This window comes from Mus caroli, unplaced genomic scaffold, assembly GCF_978045245.1.
Source record: "Mus caroli unplaced genomic scaffold, Mus_caroli_1 scaffold_15, whole genome shotgun sequence".
Taxonomy (NCBI): Eukaryota; Metazoa; Chordata; class Mammalia; order Rodentia; family Muridae; genus Mus; species Mus caroli.
The window spans coordinates 51,671,862-51,692,191 of NW_028227270.1; the positions used below are offsets into that span (position 1 = coordinate 51,671,862).

At 47.0% G+C, this 20,330-nt stretch overlaps 1 protein-coding gene across 2 annotated transcripts; it reads right to left on the reverse strand.

Annotated features, from left to right (window-relative positions):
* Positions 1 to 1,359: 1,359 nt before the first annotated feature.
* Positions 1,360 to 14,676, reverse strand: Med10 (mediator complex subunit 10). 2 transcript variants are annotated; one of them, XM_085830973.1, is made up of 6 exons: positions 14,472 to 14,676; positions 8,634 to 8,748; positions 7,403 to 7,659; positions 5,744 to 5,827; positions 3,609 to 3,711; positions 1,360 to 1,841 (listed from the first exon to the last, which is right to left on the reverse strand). In XM_085830973.1, the coding sequence occupies exons 3-6, from the start codon at positions 7,612 to 7,614 to the stop codon at positions 1,743 to 1,745; spliced, it is 498 nt and encodes a 165-aa protein (XP_085687099.1). In that variant the 5' UTR covers positions 7,615 to 7,659; positions 8,634 to 8,748; positions 14,472 to 14,676; the 3' UTR covers positions 1,360 to 1,742. The 2 variants fall into 2 exon arrangements, with proteins under 2 accessions (XP_085687099.1, XP_021036070.1); XM_021180411.2 differs by having other exon boundaries at positions 14,450 to 14,676.
* Between the last annotated feature and the right edge of the window lie 5,654 nt (positions 14,677 to 20,330).

Here is a 20,330-nt window from a genome sequence, read left to right on the forward strand (position 1 = left end):
CCCTCTTGTACAGACCACTGTGGCTGCACTGGGCACCTCTGGAAATCTAGGCAAGACCTTATTGTGTGCCAGGCAAGGCAGCCTTTTTACAGCTGAGAAAATGAGGACACAGACATCCTTATGACCCCAGGGCACAGCTAAATAAACTACTAGATAATATGATAGTCCCCACTGTCATCAAGGAAACCCGCCGGCAGGGAATGGGGAGCTACCATGACAGTACAGTTAGAGAAGCAAGTGGAGAATGAAGACACTGCTCCACGGTGTTTTGAGGCCTGACTAGGCACTGTGACTGCAACAGGCTAGCCGGCTTAAAGTCTGGGGTAAGCTAATGCTAGTGTCTTTACACTGGGGCCTGGTGTGAGTGCAGAGGTAATGACGTGTGTGCAGGCACCTGAGGAAGTCACGTGGAAAGGAAAAGGAAGTTGGTCAAAACAAAGCTAGGATGAGCTTAGAAGGATGTATAGATTACAGAGTGAACCTGGGACCTTGGCCCAAGATGGAACCGTGAGAAGAGCCTGTCCACACAAAGGCAGTGACCACCAACCTGGGAAAGCCAGTATTTGAGAACTCCTACACCTCAGCTTGCAGGGGACCAGAAGTGACCTCCCAACAGTCGGCAAATGACCACCAAGAAGAAGCCCTGACACACGGAATACAAAGCCCCTAGCTAGTGTTCCCAACACATGCATGTTGACTACATGATACCCCTGGTGTCACTCTGTATGGATGCGTATGTGTTTTCTGACCACCACACTCCACCACATAAACCACTGTTGATAGAAATCAGTGTCCTTTCTCTCTCCCTATCCGTGTCCTCTATGGGGTTATCAAGACTCCAGCCCTCATAACTGAGAAAATAGACCATAGCTTTCAAATCCCTCGTCTATGGTGCTTTGCTACCTATCCCTTCCCCTAAGCAGATCCAGAATCGTTAGAAGGAAGCAAATTAGCCAGCAGGCTCCCAGCCCATCTTAAATGGGAAACCAACCTCGTGTGCTCTGCCTGCTGCTCTCCCAGCCCACAGACCCACTGAAATGAAGCAGCATGGCCCATCTTCACACACACCAGGTGAGCAGCAGACTCCCATGGTCCATCCTCACACACACCAGGTGAGAAATGCAGCTCTGTAGCAGGTTCCAATACTGAGGAGTCTGTGTCCTTAGTACAAACCTTTAAGAAAGGCCGTGGGAGAGGGAGTTCTCGGCTCTACTTAGCTCTTCTACCCATACACCTGAAGAAAACATTGTTTAATGAATATTGTAACATCTAAGGAAATTAATAGTTGACTGTTCTACAAGAACAAGATATGCTGTTCTACATTCTAAGAATGTTACATTTTAAGAATTACATGAAATGAGCAGTGTAAAACTTTGGACTTTATTATGTCTAGTTGAAACCCATGTAAAGAGTTATGTTCTTATACACAACATCTGAAAATGTAACTATAAAACCGAGTTTTCTCTTATGGATAGTGTAACAGAACAGCATACATAAAAAGGAAATGTCAAGTAGGAGCCCCATCACATTTCACATTTCAGCACGGTTGTCTTCCTGCCTGTTCCCCTAGAGAAAGAAGGGGTCACCAAGGGTCTAAGAGCTGCAGGGACAGCTGGGGCACAGCTCTGCTCCCCCAGCCCAGGTAGGGGTCAGGCCAGTTCACGTGGCTGGAAGGCAGCAGTGGCAGGCACAGCTTCCCACTGGTTCAGTCTGGTTTATTACAAGGGTATGGGGATCTTCACTTAGGACGGTGGGTGATCTTCCCCCCGAATGCTCCGATACTTGGCCATGTCTTCTGGAAACACTTTAGAAAGTTCCTGAATCAGGAGGCTTTTAAATTTCTACAAACAAAAATAGCTGTGTCAAAAAAAAAATCCAAGTTATACACAACACACCCCAACCAAGGAACCCAGAATCCAACTGAGCCACCCAAAGGGATGGAACCAGGTCACTTATCTTCCACAAGTTAACACCCAGAGTCAACTACTCAATGTCTCCAATTAACTTGTTAAAAGGACGTCACCTCTCTGAAAGGGGACTGTATCTTTAAAACAATTCCTTCCTTTTGGCCTAAAAAGGAAACACCCGACTGAGCACCTCCAACCAGGTGCTCCCACTGCAGTGGAGAGGCCTTCTGCAGGCAGCACACACCCCAGAGTCTTAGCGCTCACTGAAGCAATTACTCACCGGAATTACACGGGTCACAAGTGCAAGCATCTCCCAAGCTTTCTCTAGCCCTGGAGAGGCACTATCCACTTTTCCAGCCGCCTATCCCTCACAGTGGTTTATCCAATGGAAAAAAGCCTCTACTCTCAGGGCCACAGAGCCAGTGTCACAAAGATACATGCTATCCCACTGCAACAACTGAAAAACTGTAACTGGTGCCCACTGGGGACATGCAGGCTGCAGAAGTGTGCCTTGAGACTGTCACGGGTCTCAGGTGAGAAACGGCAGCAAGAGCGGCAAGTGCTCAGGGAAGATTAACCACATGGGCACCATCAGTGGGTAACGCACTCCAGCACGGCCCAAGGCAGTGAGTCTGAGATACAGGTAGGACCGGAAGCCCCAGGGGCCAGTCACAATCCAAAGGCTATTTCTGCTGGGCATCCAGGAATTCCTCCGTCCAAGCTGACAGGGGAAATGATGCAGGGGCTCAGGGTTAGCCTGACCAACCCTACTCTGCAGCACATGATCTGACAGAGCCCCTTGCTCACTCCAGCTGCAGGCTCTCTGTGCTGCCTGCACCCAGCAGACACACCCAGCACACGTGGGCCAGGCTGGCATCAGGCAAGTGGTGAGCAGCACAGGTAGATCAAGCAATGCTGGAGTGAGGCTGGCAGGGCAGTGGACAGTGGGTGGAGAGAAAGATACAGACACCCCAACCAGCACCCTGCGCAAGGAACTGAGGAAGGCCAGGCTGAGCTGTCACAGGAAGCAAAGTCGGCTGAGCTGAGGAGGAGGCTCACTGTGCAAGAGGAACATGAATTCCAGGCCGAGGAGAACACAACCCAAAACAGGGCCTGGTGGCTAATGGGGAGCCAGGAAACAAGGACACAGTGCTGTCCCTGTGACCACACACAGTGCACCCATCTCAAGCACCGTCAGTGACCTCAGTGAGAAAACTGTAGTCCACGTCAAGACACAGCTCCCTAGAGCAGCCAAGTCCCCTTGTGCAGTGTCACAGTGTAAAGAACACTGAGGAGGAGCCCAGGGCTCAGACGTGAGAGACTAGGACATACACCGTCCAGAACCCTCCAACTGCAGCACCTTTAGCACCGGAAAGGCCTCCAGTCAGGGTCTACACAGAATCACAACAGGCACACTGATGTCAGCTGTTACCCAAGGGAAGTCAGACAGGAAAGTCACAGTGAAACCACCGCTGGCCGGGGACATTGCCAGATAAACTCAGCCTGTCCTCACTGTCACACTGTCAGTTTGTGTTGTTTTCCACAGGACTATGGCTCAGTGACATCAGTGTAACTATTATACATGCTAGAAAGCCCACAGTGTGGCAGTACTCAGCAGTCCACAGAGTGGGTGCTAAGCCTGTCGGCAGGCTTGCTAGGAGCTCCCTTGTCTGTGCAGACATCACTTCCTGTCTGCCTCACCTTCATTGTGTCGATCTTGCCTTTGACTTGCTCGTTTTTAGCTAGAGCCCTCTCCAGGCATTCTTTGGTGTAGAGCTGGGGATTCCGACCTTGATCAATGTATCTGGAAAGAAGAGCATCATAGTAAACACACGGCTGACTCTCCTAACCTCAGTTTGCTGGAAACTAGGACAAAAAATAAAAATCCAGCAGAAACGCCCTCACAGGACCTGGTCCAGGAGCCGGCTGTGCTTAACACGCTTGAGTTTCTCCAAGCTTCTGTTTCTTCCAGCAGCTCATGACAAGCTACACCCACTCACATCTGTGCAGCCCTCACACTCAAACGCAGTGCATGAGAAGGGTGCAGCACAAATCTATGATGCTACCTTTTGGATTCTCCACATGGTGATAACGAAGCTCGTAGTAATGTTCAATGCAGTGCAAGAGTGCACATCTGAGACAGGCACAGCCGGAATGCACCATGTACTCCAGGCCAGCCTGACTACTAGGGACATGCTGGGTAGACAAGTCAGAAGGGAGGAGCATCGGAGCCACATAAGGACACCAGTGTCCACTGGTGGGAGAGGGTGTTCTCAGTACACTACATTATTAGTGTTTCTCTCCAGTTAGTCCGTAGGACAAAACTATCTCTTGATAGTTTTACACAACACACTTTTACTTTTAGCCAAAATGCCATATCTTCATGTCATAAAACCCACTGCCCACAATATCCAGATTTTTCAAGAATAGACTTCTTAGATATCTCTGTATACTGAGTAAATCTGTCACATTCAGCTATATTAATTGGTCATTATAGAGAAAGGACACCACCTTACCAAGTTCAATTAAAAAAGTAACAAACTGGGCAGTGGTGGCACACCCCCTTAATCCCAGCACTCGGGAGGCAGAGGCAGGCAGATTTGAGTTCGAGGCCAGCCTGGTCTACAGAGTGAGTTCCAGGACAGCCAGGGCTACACAGAGAAACCCTGTCTTGAAAAACCAAAAATAAATAAAAAATAAATAACAAACCCAGAGAAGAAAAACATATAAATCACTTCAGGTTAATATCCATTCAACTAGACTGTATAACAAGTAGCAAAAATAACAATTTGTAGGACTTCCATTTCATTTTGATATTTTTGTAATAATGTAATGAAAGCAGCAACTGGTTACTTCTAAGTAAGTACAATCCAAGCAACACCAGAGCACGAAAAGCTTATCATTCGTGTGTGTTAAGTTAACGGGAGGCTCCTCAACACAAGGGGAGGCTGTGGTGTTTAAGGCTCAAAAGTTGACTGTGACCTCTGTGGCTGCACAAAGCAAAACACTAGGCTGAACTGCTAAGAGCTTACATTACCCTTGCTCTGGAAAGTCCACGTGCTCTCCAAGTATGCAAGAGCAAGGTTGTGGGAGCATGGAGATTTCTCCCACACTGCGTTCACAACCTGTTTGGGAACAAGCTAAAGGCACCAGCTCCTTGGATTTTGCAGAACACTTTCCTCTGTGTTCTGTGACAGACTCTTTGGTAGAAAAATGCCTCCCCACAGCCACCTGGACTGAGATCTTCCTCCCAACACAAGACAGACCACCTCCCAGGCTCAGCTTAACACGGGAAGCTTCTCAAAGATCAGACTACGTTATTTTTCCACGTTTGTGTGTGTCTATATCTATATTTATATCTATAGATAGACAGGCAGACAGACAGACAATACACTTCACACACAACTCTTGTTTTGTTTTTCAAGACGGTTTCTCTGTCTAGCCTGGGCTGTCCTGGAACTCTCTATAGGCCAGACTGGTCTCCAAGTCAGAGATCCATCTGCCTCTGCCTCCCAAGTGCTGAGAACAAAGGCTTATGCCATCACACCCAGGTATAGCTCTTAAGGAATTATGAGGTTTTCCTGTGGCCTGAAGGCCTTTCTCCACTGAACTCGGAAGCGTGTTTTTATATATTTGACAAGCTTTTAATTTCACATTTTCATGTGACACTATTCTCAACAACACAACACTAGAGAGAGTTATCCTTTTTTAACCCCATTAGCCTACTACAACCCTAGAGGACTGGTGGTCCTGCCTAGGGCACCTGGGCCTCACCTCCCTCCCTCTCACTGGTACTCACAGCTAACCAGGAATCAGAGTGACCCAGTGATACTTACTCAAAAACCTCCAGAGGCACCGTGATATCGTGCAGCTGCTGTCTGCATTTATCTATGTCCTGTAAGCCCGTAACAATAAAGTTTCTGGGAAAAAGGGAGAGTGGGATATATGGTTAGTTCAGAGGACAGCACAGCACACCCCTACATGGCACTGGCCACTGTGCTTTAATTCCTGAGGATTAAAACGGCCAAGGTCAGGGACACCGGGGCAGATAACTGAAGTGGCAGCTGCGTATGAGATAACCACAGGAACTGGATAAGAGAACAAGGCCGGTCACAGCAGGCTCTGGTCTAGGCAATGCGCCAGCTTGTTTCCATCCCACAAAGCCCTCCTTGAGGGGCGATACCACAACTCTGTACCTTAGTAAACATCCCAACTGAGACACATCCCTGTACCCAGCTTTAAGAGACTGAACTATGGGTAAAGATGGTTTCTTGGGCAGTCTCTCATTCCAGAAAAGGGTCTTCCCTGGGTGGTAGGGAACACAAGAGAGGAGGCTTCCAGGTCCAGACACTAGATAGAGGCAGGCCTTGCCTTTCTGCTGGACTGGCCATGTCTCAGCTAGGGCTGTGCTGGCTTCCTTCTCCCAGATGAACCCTGACTACCTGTCTGCTCTGCCTGTACCTTCATGGTACCTTCCTAACCCAGGAGCACCAGCACCAAGGCAGCTCAGCGGCTGAGATCAGAGGGAAGTCGGGAGACTGGTGCTAGCTACCCTAACAGGCTTCTTCCTCCCTAATGCTGCACACACCTGAACCCTTAATTGCCGCGGGATTCTGGGGACACCTTTGGACTTACAAAATATGCTCAGATACTTAATAATTTTTCCCTTCTAAACTCAGAAAGGAGGTGAAGACAGAGCAGAGCTTTCTGGAGTGCATGTCACTGAATGGGGTTTCAGGGTAGACAGCGTGGAGAAGTGGGCTCCAGCTTAAGTGCTGTACCCACGGTCTGCAAGGAAAAAGCCCATCCCTAGTGGGTTGAACCTCGGCTCCCTCCAGAACCACTCCAGATCCCTGGAAAGAGTCCCACATATAAGCAGTGAGGCCTTCTCCTGTGTTGTTTCCCTGTAGGCCATTTCAAGGCCTGCACAAGATACTGTCAAGAAATCAACCCTCTGTGGTGGCCTTCTTCCACAGCGAGGCCTATGCAGCAGGTGGCTCAGGGCCCTGAGGTGTGAAGTCAACCTCCCCAGTGCGGTGGGGTGGGGTGGAGTGGAGTGTCCATGGTGCCTACCTCCCCTTACGGCATCAGGGTAGTCCCAGACCGTCCTGTAGGGTCAGAGTGGTGCCAGCCTCCCCTGTGGGGTCAGGAGGGATCCTCGTCCCCTGTGGGGTTAGGGTGGAACCGGCCTTCCACGTCGGGCCAGGATGGACCCTAGCTAGAGCTACCTCTATCCCAGTGGGGTCATGACTGTGCGGTGAGGTCAGACCCTCCTCCCCAGTGGAGTCAGGGTGGAACCGGCCTCCAGTGGGGTCAGGATGGAGCCCGTCCGACCCGGTCAGGACGGAACTCATCTCCCCTGTGAGGTCCGGTCAGGATAGAGCCGGCCTCCCCTCGGGATCCCGGGATGAACGTTAGAGCCCCAGTGGGGTCCCCAAGGCCAGCGGGCAGGGGCTTCGCACAGACGCGCCGAGCCCCGCCGGGCCGTCACTCACAGCTTCTGGCTCAGCCCCGCCTGGCTGCTGGGCTGGAAGTCGCTGACGATGATGCCGAGCTGCCGAATGTTCTCCACGAACTTCTCCAGGTGCTCCTCCAGATGGTCAAACTTCTCCGCCATCGCCGGCTCCGCCCGCCTCTTAGCAGCCTCAGCTCCCAGCGACTCCGGGTCCACAGGGCTCGCCCGCTTCCGGCTTCCGGAAGCCCACATCCGTTTCCTCGGGGGCGGGGCCTCCTCGGGGGCGGGGCCCTGACGCTGTGGGCGGGGCAAGGGACGGGGGTAAGCCTTTGAAGGGAATACCCACTTGGAAGCTTCTAAAGTGTGTGTGTGGGAAATGTTAACCTGGAAAACACAGCAAAGGCATGTGTAAAGGGGCAAAAATGAAAACTCTTAGCTGGTACCTAGCTTTTCTCAGTAAAGAAAAACCAAGTCTCATCAGGGAAGTAAAGAAAGCTAGATTGAAGGACAATAATTTAGATACAGTGGACCTTTTATGTTCATAATCTGGAAAGCTTGCGAGATGTAAGCAATTTTCTTTAAAAGATAAATATCTGGGCCCAGTGAAATGGTTCAGTGGGTGAAGACGCTTGCTGCTAACCCCGACAACCTGAGATTGGTCTCCAGGATCCTACATGGCACGAGGAGAGAACAGAATTCTATAAGCTGCCCTCTGACCTCCAGACAGGTACTGTGCCACAGGTATGCCCACACACAGCATACACAGACACACAATACATAATAAGGAAATGTATTTAAGTGGGAAAGTCAAAATAGAGCCATGCTTTTTAAAACTGGCCAGGAGACAACAATCACTTTCAAAAAAGAAAGAAGGAAAGAGAGAAGGAAGGGAGGGAGGGAGGGAGGGAGGAAGGAGGGAAGGAAATACCTAAGCCCTAGGTACTTTTCAACTCACTTTTTAAATTAATCAAATATTAAAGAACAAATTATTTCAAACTTCTGCAGACACTTTTAAGTGCTAGAAAAGGAACATTTCACAATTCAATTAAAAAGTGTGGTGACTTTGATATGAAAACCAGTCCTAAAGGACAAAAAGAAGAAATATAAGTAAGTCTTTCAACCTTCAGGAAAGGAGACAAGGGGACAAGTGAGAGAGACAAATAGGGAGAATGGGGGTGCCAAGGGATGTATACGGGTTCTCTGTGTTAGACTAACAGAACTTAGAGAGAGAGAGAGAGAGAGAGTAATGTGAATTTATTAGAATGACTTACAGGCTGCTGTCCAGCTATTCCAATGGTGGATGGCAGTGAACAGAAAGTCCAAGAATCCAGTAGTTGCTCAGTTCAGTCCATGACGCTGGATGTCTCAGCTGGTCTTCAGTATACACTGGAATCCCAAAGAATCAGACTCTAATGTCAGTGAAGGAATGGATGTGCTAGCAAGGCAAGGGCAAGCAGGCAAAAAACAAAAGCTTCCTTCTTCCATGTCCTTATATAGGCTTCCAGCAGAAGGTGTGGCCCAGATTAAAGTTGCACCTCCCCACCTCAATATCCAGATCAAAGGTGTATGTCTTTTTATCTTAAAGGTTCAGAGCAGAAATGGATCCACCCATTTCAAACCAAGCAAAAACAGACACACCCTCCATTTCTGGATTCCTGTTCATTCCATATGTAGTCAAGATGACCACCAAGAATAGCCATCCCAGCTCTCCAAACGCCCAGAACTGATATGTTGAATGCATGTATATTTAGTTTTATATATGTGGTGTTAGACTGGCTGACAGGGTGTGTCAGGGGTGATATAGCAATGGCTGATTCGTGGTGGAAAGACTGTTGTTGTTCAGTCCGCAGGGCTGCATGTTTCTGCGCCCAATCTGTTGCTGGACTCCTGGGAGATTCCTGGAGAGCTATCAGGGTATGGTCTTCATTGGGATCTGAAGGTCATTGGATTTAGTATGGGCTCTGGCAACAGGCGAGATAAACTTGCCGGAGAGAGTGAAGGCAAGCAGGCAAAATTTCTTTCCTCCATATCTTATAAGCTGTTAGTAGGTGTGGCCCAGTGTATTAGTTAGGGTTCTCTAGAGTCACAGAACTTATGGATAGTCTCTATATAGTAAAGGAATTTATTGATGACTTACAGTCTGCAGTCCAACTCCCAACAATGGTCAGTAGTAGCTGTGAATGGAAGTCCAAGGATCTAGCAGTTACTCAGTCCCACACGGCAAGCAGGCAAGGGAGCAAGAGTGAGACTCCCTTCTTCCAATGTCCTTATATTGTCTCCAGCAGAAGGTGTAGCACAGATTGAAGGTGTGTTCCACCACACCTTTAATCACAGATGAAAGGTGTAGCCCAGATTAAACATGTGTTCCTTGAACTCGGAGATTTAATCTTCTGGAATCCATAGCCACTATGCCTCAAGATCTCTATACCAAGATCCAGATCAGAAACTTCTTTTTTTTTTTTGGTTTTTTGAGACAGGGTTTCTCTGTATAGCCCTGGCTGTCCTGGAACTCACTTTGTAGACCAGGCTGGCCTCAAACTCAGAAATCCGCCTGCCTCTGCCTCCGGAGTGCTGGGATTAAAGGCGTGCGCCACCATGCCCTGCTCGGAAACTTCTATCTCCTAGCCTCCAGATAAGGGTCACTGGTGAGCCTTCCAATTCCTTGACAACCAGGAATAGCCACTACACCCAGATTTAGGGTGCTTTCAATAATCTGATTAATATCTCTGGGTATGGTAACATATACCCATGATCCCAATGTGTGGGAGGCAGAGGAAGGCAGATCTCTGAGTTTGAGGCCAAGCAAGCTCAGTCTACATGGAGAGTTTCAGAACATCCAGGACTACACAGTGAAACCTTATCTCAAAAAAGGAAGGGAAAGGGTAAGAGAGATAATCTCTAAGTGGGTGCCCAGCATCTTCGGTTTTAGTTTACTCCAAAGGCAGTCCAATTGACAACCAAGATTAGCCATTCCAAGTTCAGTCCTTGTCAACTTCACACATATCAACTCCATATGTCATGCTTAATTTACAAAAGAAAACAATAACAAGGTCATAATTCCACCTGACACTAGCCTAAGAACAACTGCAAACACATATGTTTTATAACGTGGAACACTGTCCCTTGAAGCATGATGACTCAACTTACATGTGACAATATACATTTACAGCACTTGACTACTGATATCTTTAATCAATGTGATATTACATCACATGATAATGAAATCGAGGGAAATGCAAATATTGGCTTAATATATGTGTATGCATGCCCAAACATGTTCTTAACAAAACAGGACAAAAAACACTCATGTCAGTTATAATCCTTATTTCTGCAACTGGTTGTGTGCCATTGGGCTGGTATGTATAGCTGTCTTCCTCTTCTCACATTGTGTATTTCCTCCACCCTCAGTAAGCACCTCAGCAGGTCTTGACTCTGTCCCTGGAGAAGTGACCCATACCTTCATCTCTGAGAGGTCTGGGCCATTGCCGTCCTGCCTGGAGGGTTTTGCTATAGTTTCCCATTGCCTTTAAGCATCTGACATGGTAACACCAAGAGATGTGCTAAAGGATCTCCTGTCCCCAAGACAGAAACTTTCTCCCCTCCATTGTGGAGAAACAGTCTAGTGCCCCCACCCCTTGGTAAGCTGGATAAACCACCCCTCCTAAGACTCTTTCTTAGCCTGTTGGCTTAAGGACATTGTAATGGATATTTCTGGTTGTCAACTTGCTTACATCTGGAATGAACTACAGTCCAGAAATGGAGGGCACACCTATGATCCGGATCCTGAGCCGTAGTGGCCATGAAAAGCTTAGGCTCTGGCAAGTAGCACACACCTTTAATCCCAGGAGACAGAAGCAAGCAGATTTCTGAGTTCAAGGTCAGCATGGGACAGAGCAAGTTCAAATCAATGCATGGCGGTACACACCTTTAATCTTGATATTCTGCTGGAGGCCTACAGAAGGACACCGGAAGAAGGAAGACTCAACTTTGCTTGCTTGCACTTTCTTGCAGCACATCTGTTGGAAGCTACTTCTTCAGGATTCCAGCTTCTACAGAAAATCAGCTTATACAACTAGCCTCGTGAGACTGAGAAACTACTAGGTTTATGGACTTCCCATTCCTAGCTGCCCATTGTTGGGCTAGTTGGACGGCAGATTGTAAGTCACTACTATAGATTCCTTTAACATATAGAGAGACATTCCATAAGTTCTGTGACTCCAGAGAACCCTGATTAAGGTATCAGAAGCCCACGGTGACCATAGGGGAAGATTGAGCTTCCACTTCAGTGGAATGTTTCTCCTTGCAGGAGCACTCCCCACTGTGGATTCAAAACTTCTAGGTCAGCAGAACTTTAAATCATGGGAAAAGGTGGCAAACTTCTTCCTAGTGGGTCACTAGGGGTGATAATTGCATGAAACCATTCCCATTTCCACCACCTAGATTCCAGGATCTGTAAATCCTGTCCATGGGAGAAACCATACTATATTAATATGTGCTGATTAAAAGCATCATGTTACTGCCTTCTGGAGAACTCTACCCCAGCCCTCCAGGATGCTCCTACCTACTCAGCACTGTAACTATCTTCAAAGGACCATTCTATTTATCAGAGGAGCTGCTTCAGTGTGATGGGGAACATGATAAGACAAGTGGATTCTATGGTGTAAAGTGAATTCCTTTACCAGTAGCAATACTGTGTGGAATACCATGCTAGTAGATTATAAAAGTCCACCTATGCTAGTTTTGACAGAAGCATCCTGTGTAGGAAAGGCAAGTCTGTAACCTAAATCAGTATCTCTCCATTATGGACAAAGCATTGTCTTTTCCATGGAAAAAGTGGTCCAGTGTAGTCAATCTGACACCAAGTTGCTGGCTGTCTTAGTCAGGGTTTCTATTCCTGCACAAACATCATGACCAAGAAGCAAGTTGGGGAGGAAAGGGTTTATTCAGCTTATACTTCCACACTGCTGTTCATCACAAAGGAAGTCAGGACTGGAACTCAAGCAGGTCAGAAAGCAGGAGCTGATGCAGAAGCCATGGAGGGATGTTCTTTACTGGCTTGCTTGCTCTGGCTTGCTCAGCCTGCTCTATTATAGAACCCAAGACTACCAGCCCAGGGATGGTCCCACCCACCCCCTTGATCACTAATTGAGAAAATGCCCCACAGATGGATCTCATGGAGGCACTTCCCCAACTGAAGCTCCTTTCTCTGTGATAATTCCAGCTTGTGTCAAGTTGACACACAAAACCAGCCAGTACACTGGCTGATCACCCTAGTTAATGGTTTCATATCTGGGGCTCAGGGTTGGTCTCTGCTGTTGGCAGACCTGGCATTCAGCAGCATCTGTAGCCAGGACAGCCTTGGTGAGTCAAAGTCTATGTTTTCAAGCCCATGAATGATCCATATCTCTCCTACCTTGGCCACTTTGTTCATGGGGCTACTGGGCAATGACAGGGATAGCTGGGAAAAGCTCCACGGAATGGGCTATCTTTTCTACTTCATTATTGAACTCCTCACCTTTTAGTGAATATTTGCATGGGATACAAAGTATGTTCACATCTTTATCCATTTGGAGAGATCTATCCACATACTTCTTTCCCAGATGTCTTTCTCATCTATTTTTCAATCATGCTCTTTCCAAGGACCAGGCTATCCAGCCAACAGTCTATATATAGACTATATCCATTGTCTATAGCCTCTGAGTCAGTAAAGGACTGCACATCTGGCCATTTCTCCTTACAAACACACTGTCAGATCATTTGTGCTCCCCAAGGTTCTGTCCACCATGAAGATTTCAATTCACTCATTGTCTTTCAAGGTTACCCCAGAAAGAGGCAATTTTGCAGATGTCCACTTCTGGTTGGTACCTGTACATAGTGCAGAACCATCAATAAACCAAGTTCTACTCTTTCTTCCCCAGCCAACTGATTACAAGGCATACAACGTAAGGCTTCAGGTACATGCTCTGGACCAGAAGGAACTGGAGAAACATAAACATTTGGATAACTTCTTTGTGTGACTTGCTTGTGCCCTCAAGATCATGTGTATACCACTTCAATTTGATAAATGCACTAGTTCTGTGCATGCCCAACTTTAAGGCTTGGTGACTCAGATAATGCCCAGCTCATGATGGGCAGCTCAGATCACCTGGCAATTTTATAGGCTACTGGCAAGTGTTCAGTTTCCAGTAAAACCAAGCAGCCTGAGAGCTGTCTCTCAAAGAAAGAATAGTTGTCTGTAGATGATAGTAGAACCTTGCTTCAAAATCCCAAGTAAGTCCTCTGTGTTTCACTACAGGGGTCTGCCAAAGGTTCTAAACAGCATCCCTATCTGCCACTGATATCTCAAGTACCACTGGGTCTTCTGGATCATATGGTCCAAAGGATAGAGCAGCCTGCACAGCAGCCTGGACCTGTTGAAGAACCTTCTACTGTTCCAGGCCCCACACAGAGCTACCAACTTTCCAAATCCCTTGGAATTTGTACTGGAGTAACACACTCGAGAAGGGATGTTCTATCCGCAGAGTTCAAATAAGCACTGTGTGTCTCTCTCAGTCCAGGTGTAATGACTTATCTTTCATGTAAGAAGGATTATCTGCATGCCTGACAACAGTGGACTCCTAGAAATTTCCCTGAGGTAGAAGGCCCTTTAATTTTGGTGCCTTTATTTCCCATCTTCTGGTGTGTATATCCTTTACCAACAAGTCTACAGTGGTTGTTACCTCTTGCCCACTCAGTCCAATCAGCAAGTCATCAATACAGGGGATCAGGGTGATATTTTGTGGAAGAGACAGCTGGTTCTGTCCCCTTTGAGCTGAGTTATGACACAGGGATAGGAGGAGTGAATACACCCTTGAGATACATAGAAAAGATGTACTGCTGGCCTTGCTGGATGAAGGTAAATCTCTAGGTACCAAGAGGGGTGGAGGAGAATATCCTTAGTATGCAATATATCCTCATGACAATTTTAAATGATTATATTTTTTAAAAGTAAGTAGTTGAGAAAATAAACTATGCATAAATCGCTCTGTAGCAAACCTCGCCTAGACTTGGTGGTTTATAACCTCGGTTTTTGGTGTTCATCACACACCTGGGCTTTGTGTGTCACTCACTGCAAGCTCTGCTGCATGTTCATGGCCCGGCTGATGTCACTGCAGGTCACAGGAGTTGCTTTCAAGATGGTTCATTCCAGCGTTGCCACATTAGTAGACATCAGCTGAACCTTGGACTGAAGACTGTAGCTCCCCTGCAGGAGGTGTCCCTGTTGGATTTGGGTCACCCTCACCTCATGGTTTTGGATGCCAGACCATTCTGTTTCAGAGCAGCAGGTAGACGCAGCCCTGCCCACCTATTATGACCTCACTGTGGAAGTTCCACTGTAGCCATGACACAGTCAGAATCCCAGGAAGGGAACATCAACTCAACCGCTCAACAGAATGAATACAAAATCATTTTATTGAGAAAGCAGGGGCTGGGGGAGTCTTCTGAAGTAATTTGTTTTTTAAATACAGCCTGTCATTCACCCCAAGTATCCCTCAGGAGCCATCAGCCCGAATAAAACCTTTCTTCTGTATGTTACTTTGGGCCATGGTGTTTTACCACAGCGAATAGAAAAGTAACTAAGACAGGGTTGTAAAGGGAAATGAAATTAAGGCTGGAAAATACAGTAAATTAAAGGGCACGCTGGGAGAATGGTGCACATGGGAAGCAGTTGCCCTTGCTGACCACAATGCTGTCTGTCAGCTTGCTCAGTGCCTCGGACGTTCCCAGGATGGGCCACTGGGACATTTCCTCACTTTGAACTCCCTAGGTTTGGCATCTGAGGGCTATGTGTTCTTTTTCCCTTCGCTCCTGTGATGGCTCTTCCTCTGTCAGCACTCTCACTGATGTGAGATTTACTGATGTTGTTTAAAACATTTTTACTATTCAAAGTTACTTTAAGAACAAGTCTCAGTTTAATTAGAGAAAGAAAGAGAAAGAAGGAAGGAAGGATGGAAGAAGGAAGGAAAGAAAGATGGAGGAAGGAAGGAAGGAAGGAAAGAAGGAAGGAAGGAAGGAAGGAAGGAAGGAAGGAAGGAAGGAAGGAAGGAAGGAAGGAAGGAAGGAAAGCAATTCTCCTACCAAGAGAGTGAAGCAGCTGGTTTCTGCTTTTCATTGTGGATTTTTGGCACATTAGCATTCCAGCAAAAGAGGAAATATGTAACACTGTCATGGTTGCGATGATGATGGTGATGATAATGGTGGCGACAAAATCATACTGTCAACAATCTGACATTTTTTAGCATATTCTACAGATTTTTCTCATTTACTTTTTATAGCCCTAAGATGCAGCAATAATAATAGGAACTTCTCCTGTGCAAATCTAAGCCATTTTTCCTTAAGCACAGAACTTGAAGGTCAAATAATTTAGCTGATGATACAGGACATTTTTAATCCATGTGTCACACTGCTACACAAGTACACATTTGTGCATATGAGAATGTTATGTATCAGGTTATTCATGAAGTCTACATGAGAGTTTTTGACTTATGGCATGTGAGTGGAAATCATATTTATGCACTGTGAGACTCCTCTTTTATTTCTTTTACATGTAGTATTTGTAGCTCTACACAGTATTCACGTGAGAAAGACTTAAAGAGAAAACAGGGAGATTAGGACAGCTGGCTGAGAGGCCTGTGCACCAATCAGCAAAGTGTACAACTGACCTATCAAGTTGAAAAAAATTTTGTCATAATTTCAAAAGAGACAATAGAATACATTACAGGAATGGGGATATGGTGAAAATTTGTAAACACGCAGGACAAACTTTCCTAGACTTTCTAGAAGTTTTTACCCTACAAGGACCCTGTCTTAGTCAGGGTTTCTATTCCTGCATAAACATCCTGACCAAGAGAGGAAAGGGTTGTGGAGGAAAGGGTTTATTCAGATCACACTTCCATGTTGCTGTTCATCACCAAAGGAAGTCAGGACAGGAACTCACACAGAGCAGGGACTCGGAGGCAGGAGCTGATGCAGAGGACATGGAGGGGTGCTGCTTACTGGCTTGCTTCCTTATAGAACTTCCTTACTCAGCTTGCTTTCTTATAGAACCCAGGACTACCAGCCCAGGGATGGCACCACCCACAATGGGCTGTCCCACCCTTGGTCACTAATTGAGAAAATGTCTTACAGCTGGATCTCAATGGAGGTATTTCCTCAAGGGAGGCTCCTTTCTCTGTGGTAATTCAAGCTTGTGTCAAGTTGACACACAAAACCAGCCAGTACAAGCCCTAAGCATAACACTTAAGTCCTTATACTTCCTAGTCCTTTGCAAAAATAAACACCACTCAATCTGCATTCTGAGTTTGCCTTAAACAGTCAGAAGAGAGCCGGGTGTGGTGGCACACGCCTTTAATCCCAGCACTTGGAAGGCAGAGGCCGGCGGATTTCTGAGTTCGAGGCCAGCTTGGTCTACAAAGTGAGTTCCAGGACAGCCAGGGCTATACAGAGAAACCCTGTCTCGAAAAAAACAAAACAAAACAAAACAAAACAAAAAAACAGTCAGAAGAGAAATGAGCTGTGCTGGAGTGTATGCTCTTCTTATCAGGATGACTCAGAAAGCAAAGCCTTAGTGTGCAAAAAGTCTAAGCAGCTGAAGTCGGCACCTGCCATGCTCTGTTTTGTTTTATTTCATTTTGTTTTGTTCTCAGGAAACTAAGTATAAATATATAGCCATGGAAGGGAAAAGCTCAGAGGGGCCATAATGAATTCTGCCCAATTCTGAAAAGAGACATGATTATTTTAGTGTACAGGAGAGAAGCCCACCTTCTTAACCTCCCAGGAAGTGCTGCGGTTGAGTTGATCCAGGCCCCAAGGAAGCACATTTTAAATGAGTTTCCACATACAGCAACTCTGAGGAAAAAAAAATCAATATGAGAGAAAGAATAAAGAGGAGGCAAAAGGAGATGGAAACGCTATCAGGCCACTGTGCTGTGACCCGAGAGAAGGAGCTCGGGGAGGGAGGGGACCAGAAGTCTGAAGAGAAAGAATACTGGCATCCCTCAAACCCAAGGGTCCCTGCAGCAGAGTCCCAGGGCTCCCAGAAAGGATAGACGCTGCCCCCTCATCTCAAAGATACAGGCTGGGAACCGAGTAGGAGAAAAAAAGCCCAGCTGACTTTGTAGAACACTGGAGTGCTTGGGGGCATGAAAGGTACGTTATCAGGCATGCCATACTAGAACAAGCAGTAACATGGATGAAGATGGTTATTGTAAGCTGGGGACTGATAAATGAGGTCAGACACACGGCCTTCTGGTCACTAAACTTGCCCTAAGTTACAAACTCAACATCTGTGACTATTATTTATTCTTAAGGCAGAGTCTCACGTAGCCCAGTCTTCCCTTGAACTCACAGCGCAGCTGAGGATAATGTGGGACTTCTGATCCACCAGCCTCTACTTCCTGAGTGAAAGGATTACGGGTATACACAACCGTGCTTGGTTTATACAGTGGTGGGGCTCGAACCCAGCACTTTGTGCACCCTGGGCAGCCCACTCTGGTATAGCCCACCAAGCTATACCCCCAGCCCATCTTGGACATTCATGATTCCAGATGGAATATTGCTGACTCCAATATCTGTCTAGACATATCCCTGAGAGTGCTCCAAGGATGGAGACTGATACTGTTTTCTTCCTCGGGCTGGCTCAGTCATGATGATGCTCCACGAATGGGTGGACACATGACAGAAGAAATAGAACCCTGAGGATTGCCTACCTGAGAGCCCAATACTTGAGCCTCCGAGATACGCTTCTGAGATGTAGCTTAGATATCCCATCCAAACAAAGGTGCTCTGTCCCTTTTCACACCGATCCTCCCTGAGGGACAACTGCTCTTCCATCATTGATGAAAGAGTTTCTGTACCACTTTAGACCAACACAAAACCAGCAAAGGTGACTCATTCACCCAGGCCTTTGGCAGGAGACACCCTGGGATTATGCTCACTCGATGCTACTTTTAAAGTGTGTGTCCTTGAGACGTGGTAGCATACAACTCACTCTGGGAGCCCTGTCAGACTCAGCAGTTCATCTTGACTCCTGTAGATTAGACCCTGGCAGGAAGCCTTATTCACGGTCTTCTGGAAGAGAGGAGAGCCTGGGACACTCCCTGTAGTCAGAGCTGGATGATGAGAAGGTGAGCAGATAAAGCGCCAAGAAATCCTATAGCTAGCACAGGGTGACCTAGAGCTGCAGAGCGCCACACAGGCTGGGTCAGGATGAGGTGGCACAGATGTAGAAGTAAAATCTCACATCCTAAGGCAAAGGACAAGAACTTAGGGAGGAGGGGGCAGGAGATGTCTACCAGAGTTCCTGTTTCCTGATCATTGATATTTCATAGGAAAGATGTCTAAGTGGTGGCTCCCTCTTCAGAGCAGAGCAACCACAGCTGCTGTAAAGAATTTGTTGTTACACATGAGACCTTCACTAGAAACCCTGGAAATATGACAGAACCAAGGAGGCTTGTGACAAGGCGTTATCACAGATGCATTTAGCTCTCGGAATGATGGGCCATATGCCCATTCTTTACTGCCCACTATACGGAGGCTGGAAGCTGGTCTGGTCTTACGTTCCCCAGCCTAGCAGACAGTATGCTCTGTGCATTTGTTGATTGGTTGATTGTGTGTATACTTTGCTCATTTCTGGAGACTTGGAACAGCAATGTCCAGAAAGCAAAAAGAGCAATAACACAAAATCTAGGTGTGCTTCGCAAGGTCCCCTGGTGGTCACCTTCACCTCCACAAAACACTCTGGGACTCTCATGCCCAAGCCTCAAAAGCAAATCTAGCAGAGGGAAGAAAGAGGTGAGAACAAATCACACAGGGTAGAGAAGGGGCTGCCACAGGCAATTCAAAGGCAAATCAGCAACTCTTTCAAATATTTAATTGGAGCTTGTTTACAATTTTAGAGGTTAGTCCACGATTGTCATGGCAGGAAGCAGGCAGGCATGATATGGGGCAGAAGCTGATATTTTACATCCTGATCCACAGACAACAGGCAGAAGAGAGAGACTAGACCTGGGGCAGGCTTATGAGGCCTTGAAGCCCACTTCTTGTGACACACATCTAGCAAAGCCACACACCCCAATCCTTCCCAAACAGATCCACTACCTGGGAGCCAAGAACTCAAATGTATGGACCCATGGTGGCCATTCTCATTCAAACCACCACTGTTGACAATGGAGATAAATATGATCAAAAGCTATTACATCTGTGTATGGAAATATCGTGATGAAACCCGCTTTTATGTAACCAATGCACACCATAAAGAAATGAAGAAACAGAACCAAGATGGATACCTTGGACCAGATAATCCAAACCATCATAGTCTCTTCCACCATGCAGAGGCCAGAAGTTCAAGTTCCAGTCCCCAGAGTTCCTGTAGCAACTGTGTAGTTGAGTGTGTGTAGGCTGCCCCACCCACAAGGCTGAAATAGACACTGGTTTGATATTGACTCCAGGGGAGGCACCCAGTGGGCTTCCCACTGCTGATGTAGCCTTGGAAGGAGCCAGTCTGGGGGACTGGGCAGCTCCCTAGCTCATTTGCCCCTGCTTCTGCGGCCTCAAATCCAGTAAGGTAGAAGAAGAAGCTGAGGTCTGTTAAAGTCTGAGGCGTCCCTGAATTTCAAGCACTTAGTTCCCAGTGGCCACTTTCTGCATATGCATCTGTCGGACCTTCACACTGAGCCCTAAAACTTAGAGGCCTCTGACAGACATTTTATCTCCCTTCATGACACAGACATAGGCCAGATTAAACCAGATTTAACGTAGATCAAAGCAAGTTTATTAGGAGGTTGCTCTTGGGTGGGTTCACTGATCCTCGTGAAGGTCTGTGAAGTCACACATCCAGGATACACCAAGGGGGTTTATAGAGCTTAGGCAAGGAATGATGGATCTGCCAGCTAGGAGCTGGGACGTCTCCATACACTGTCAAAAACCAA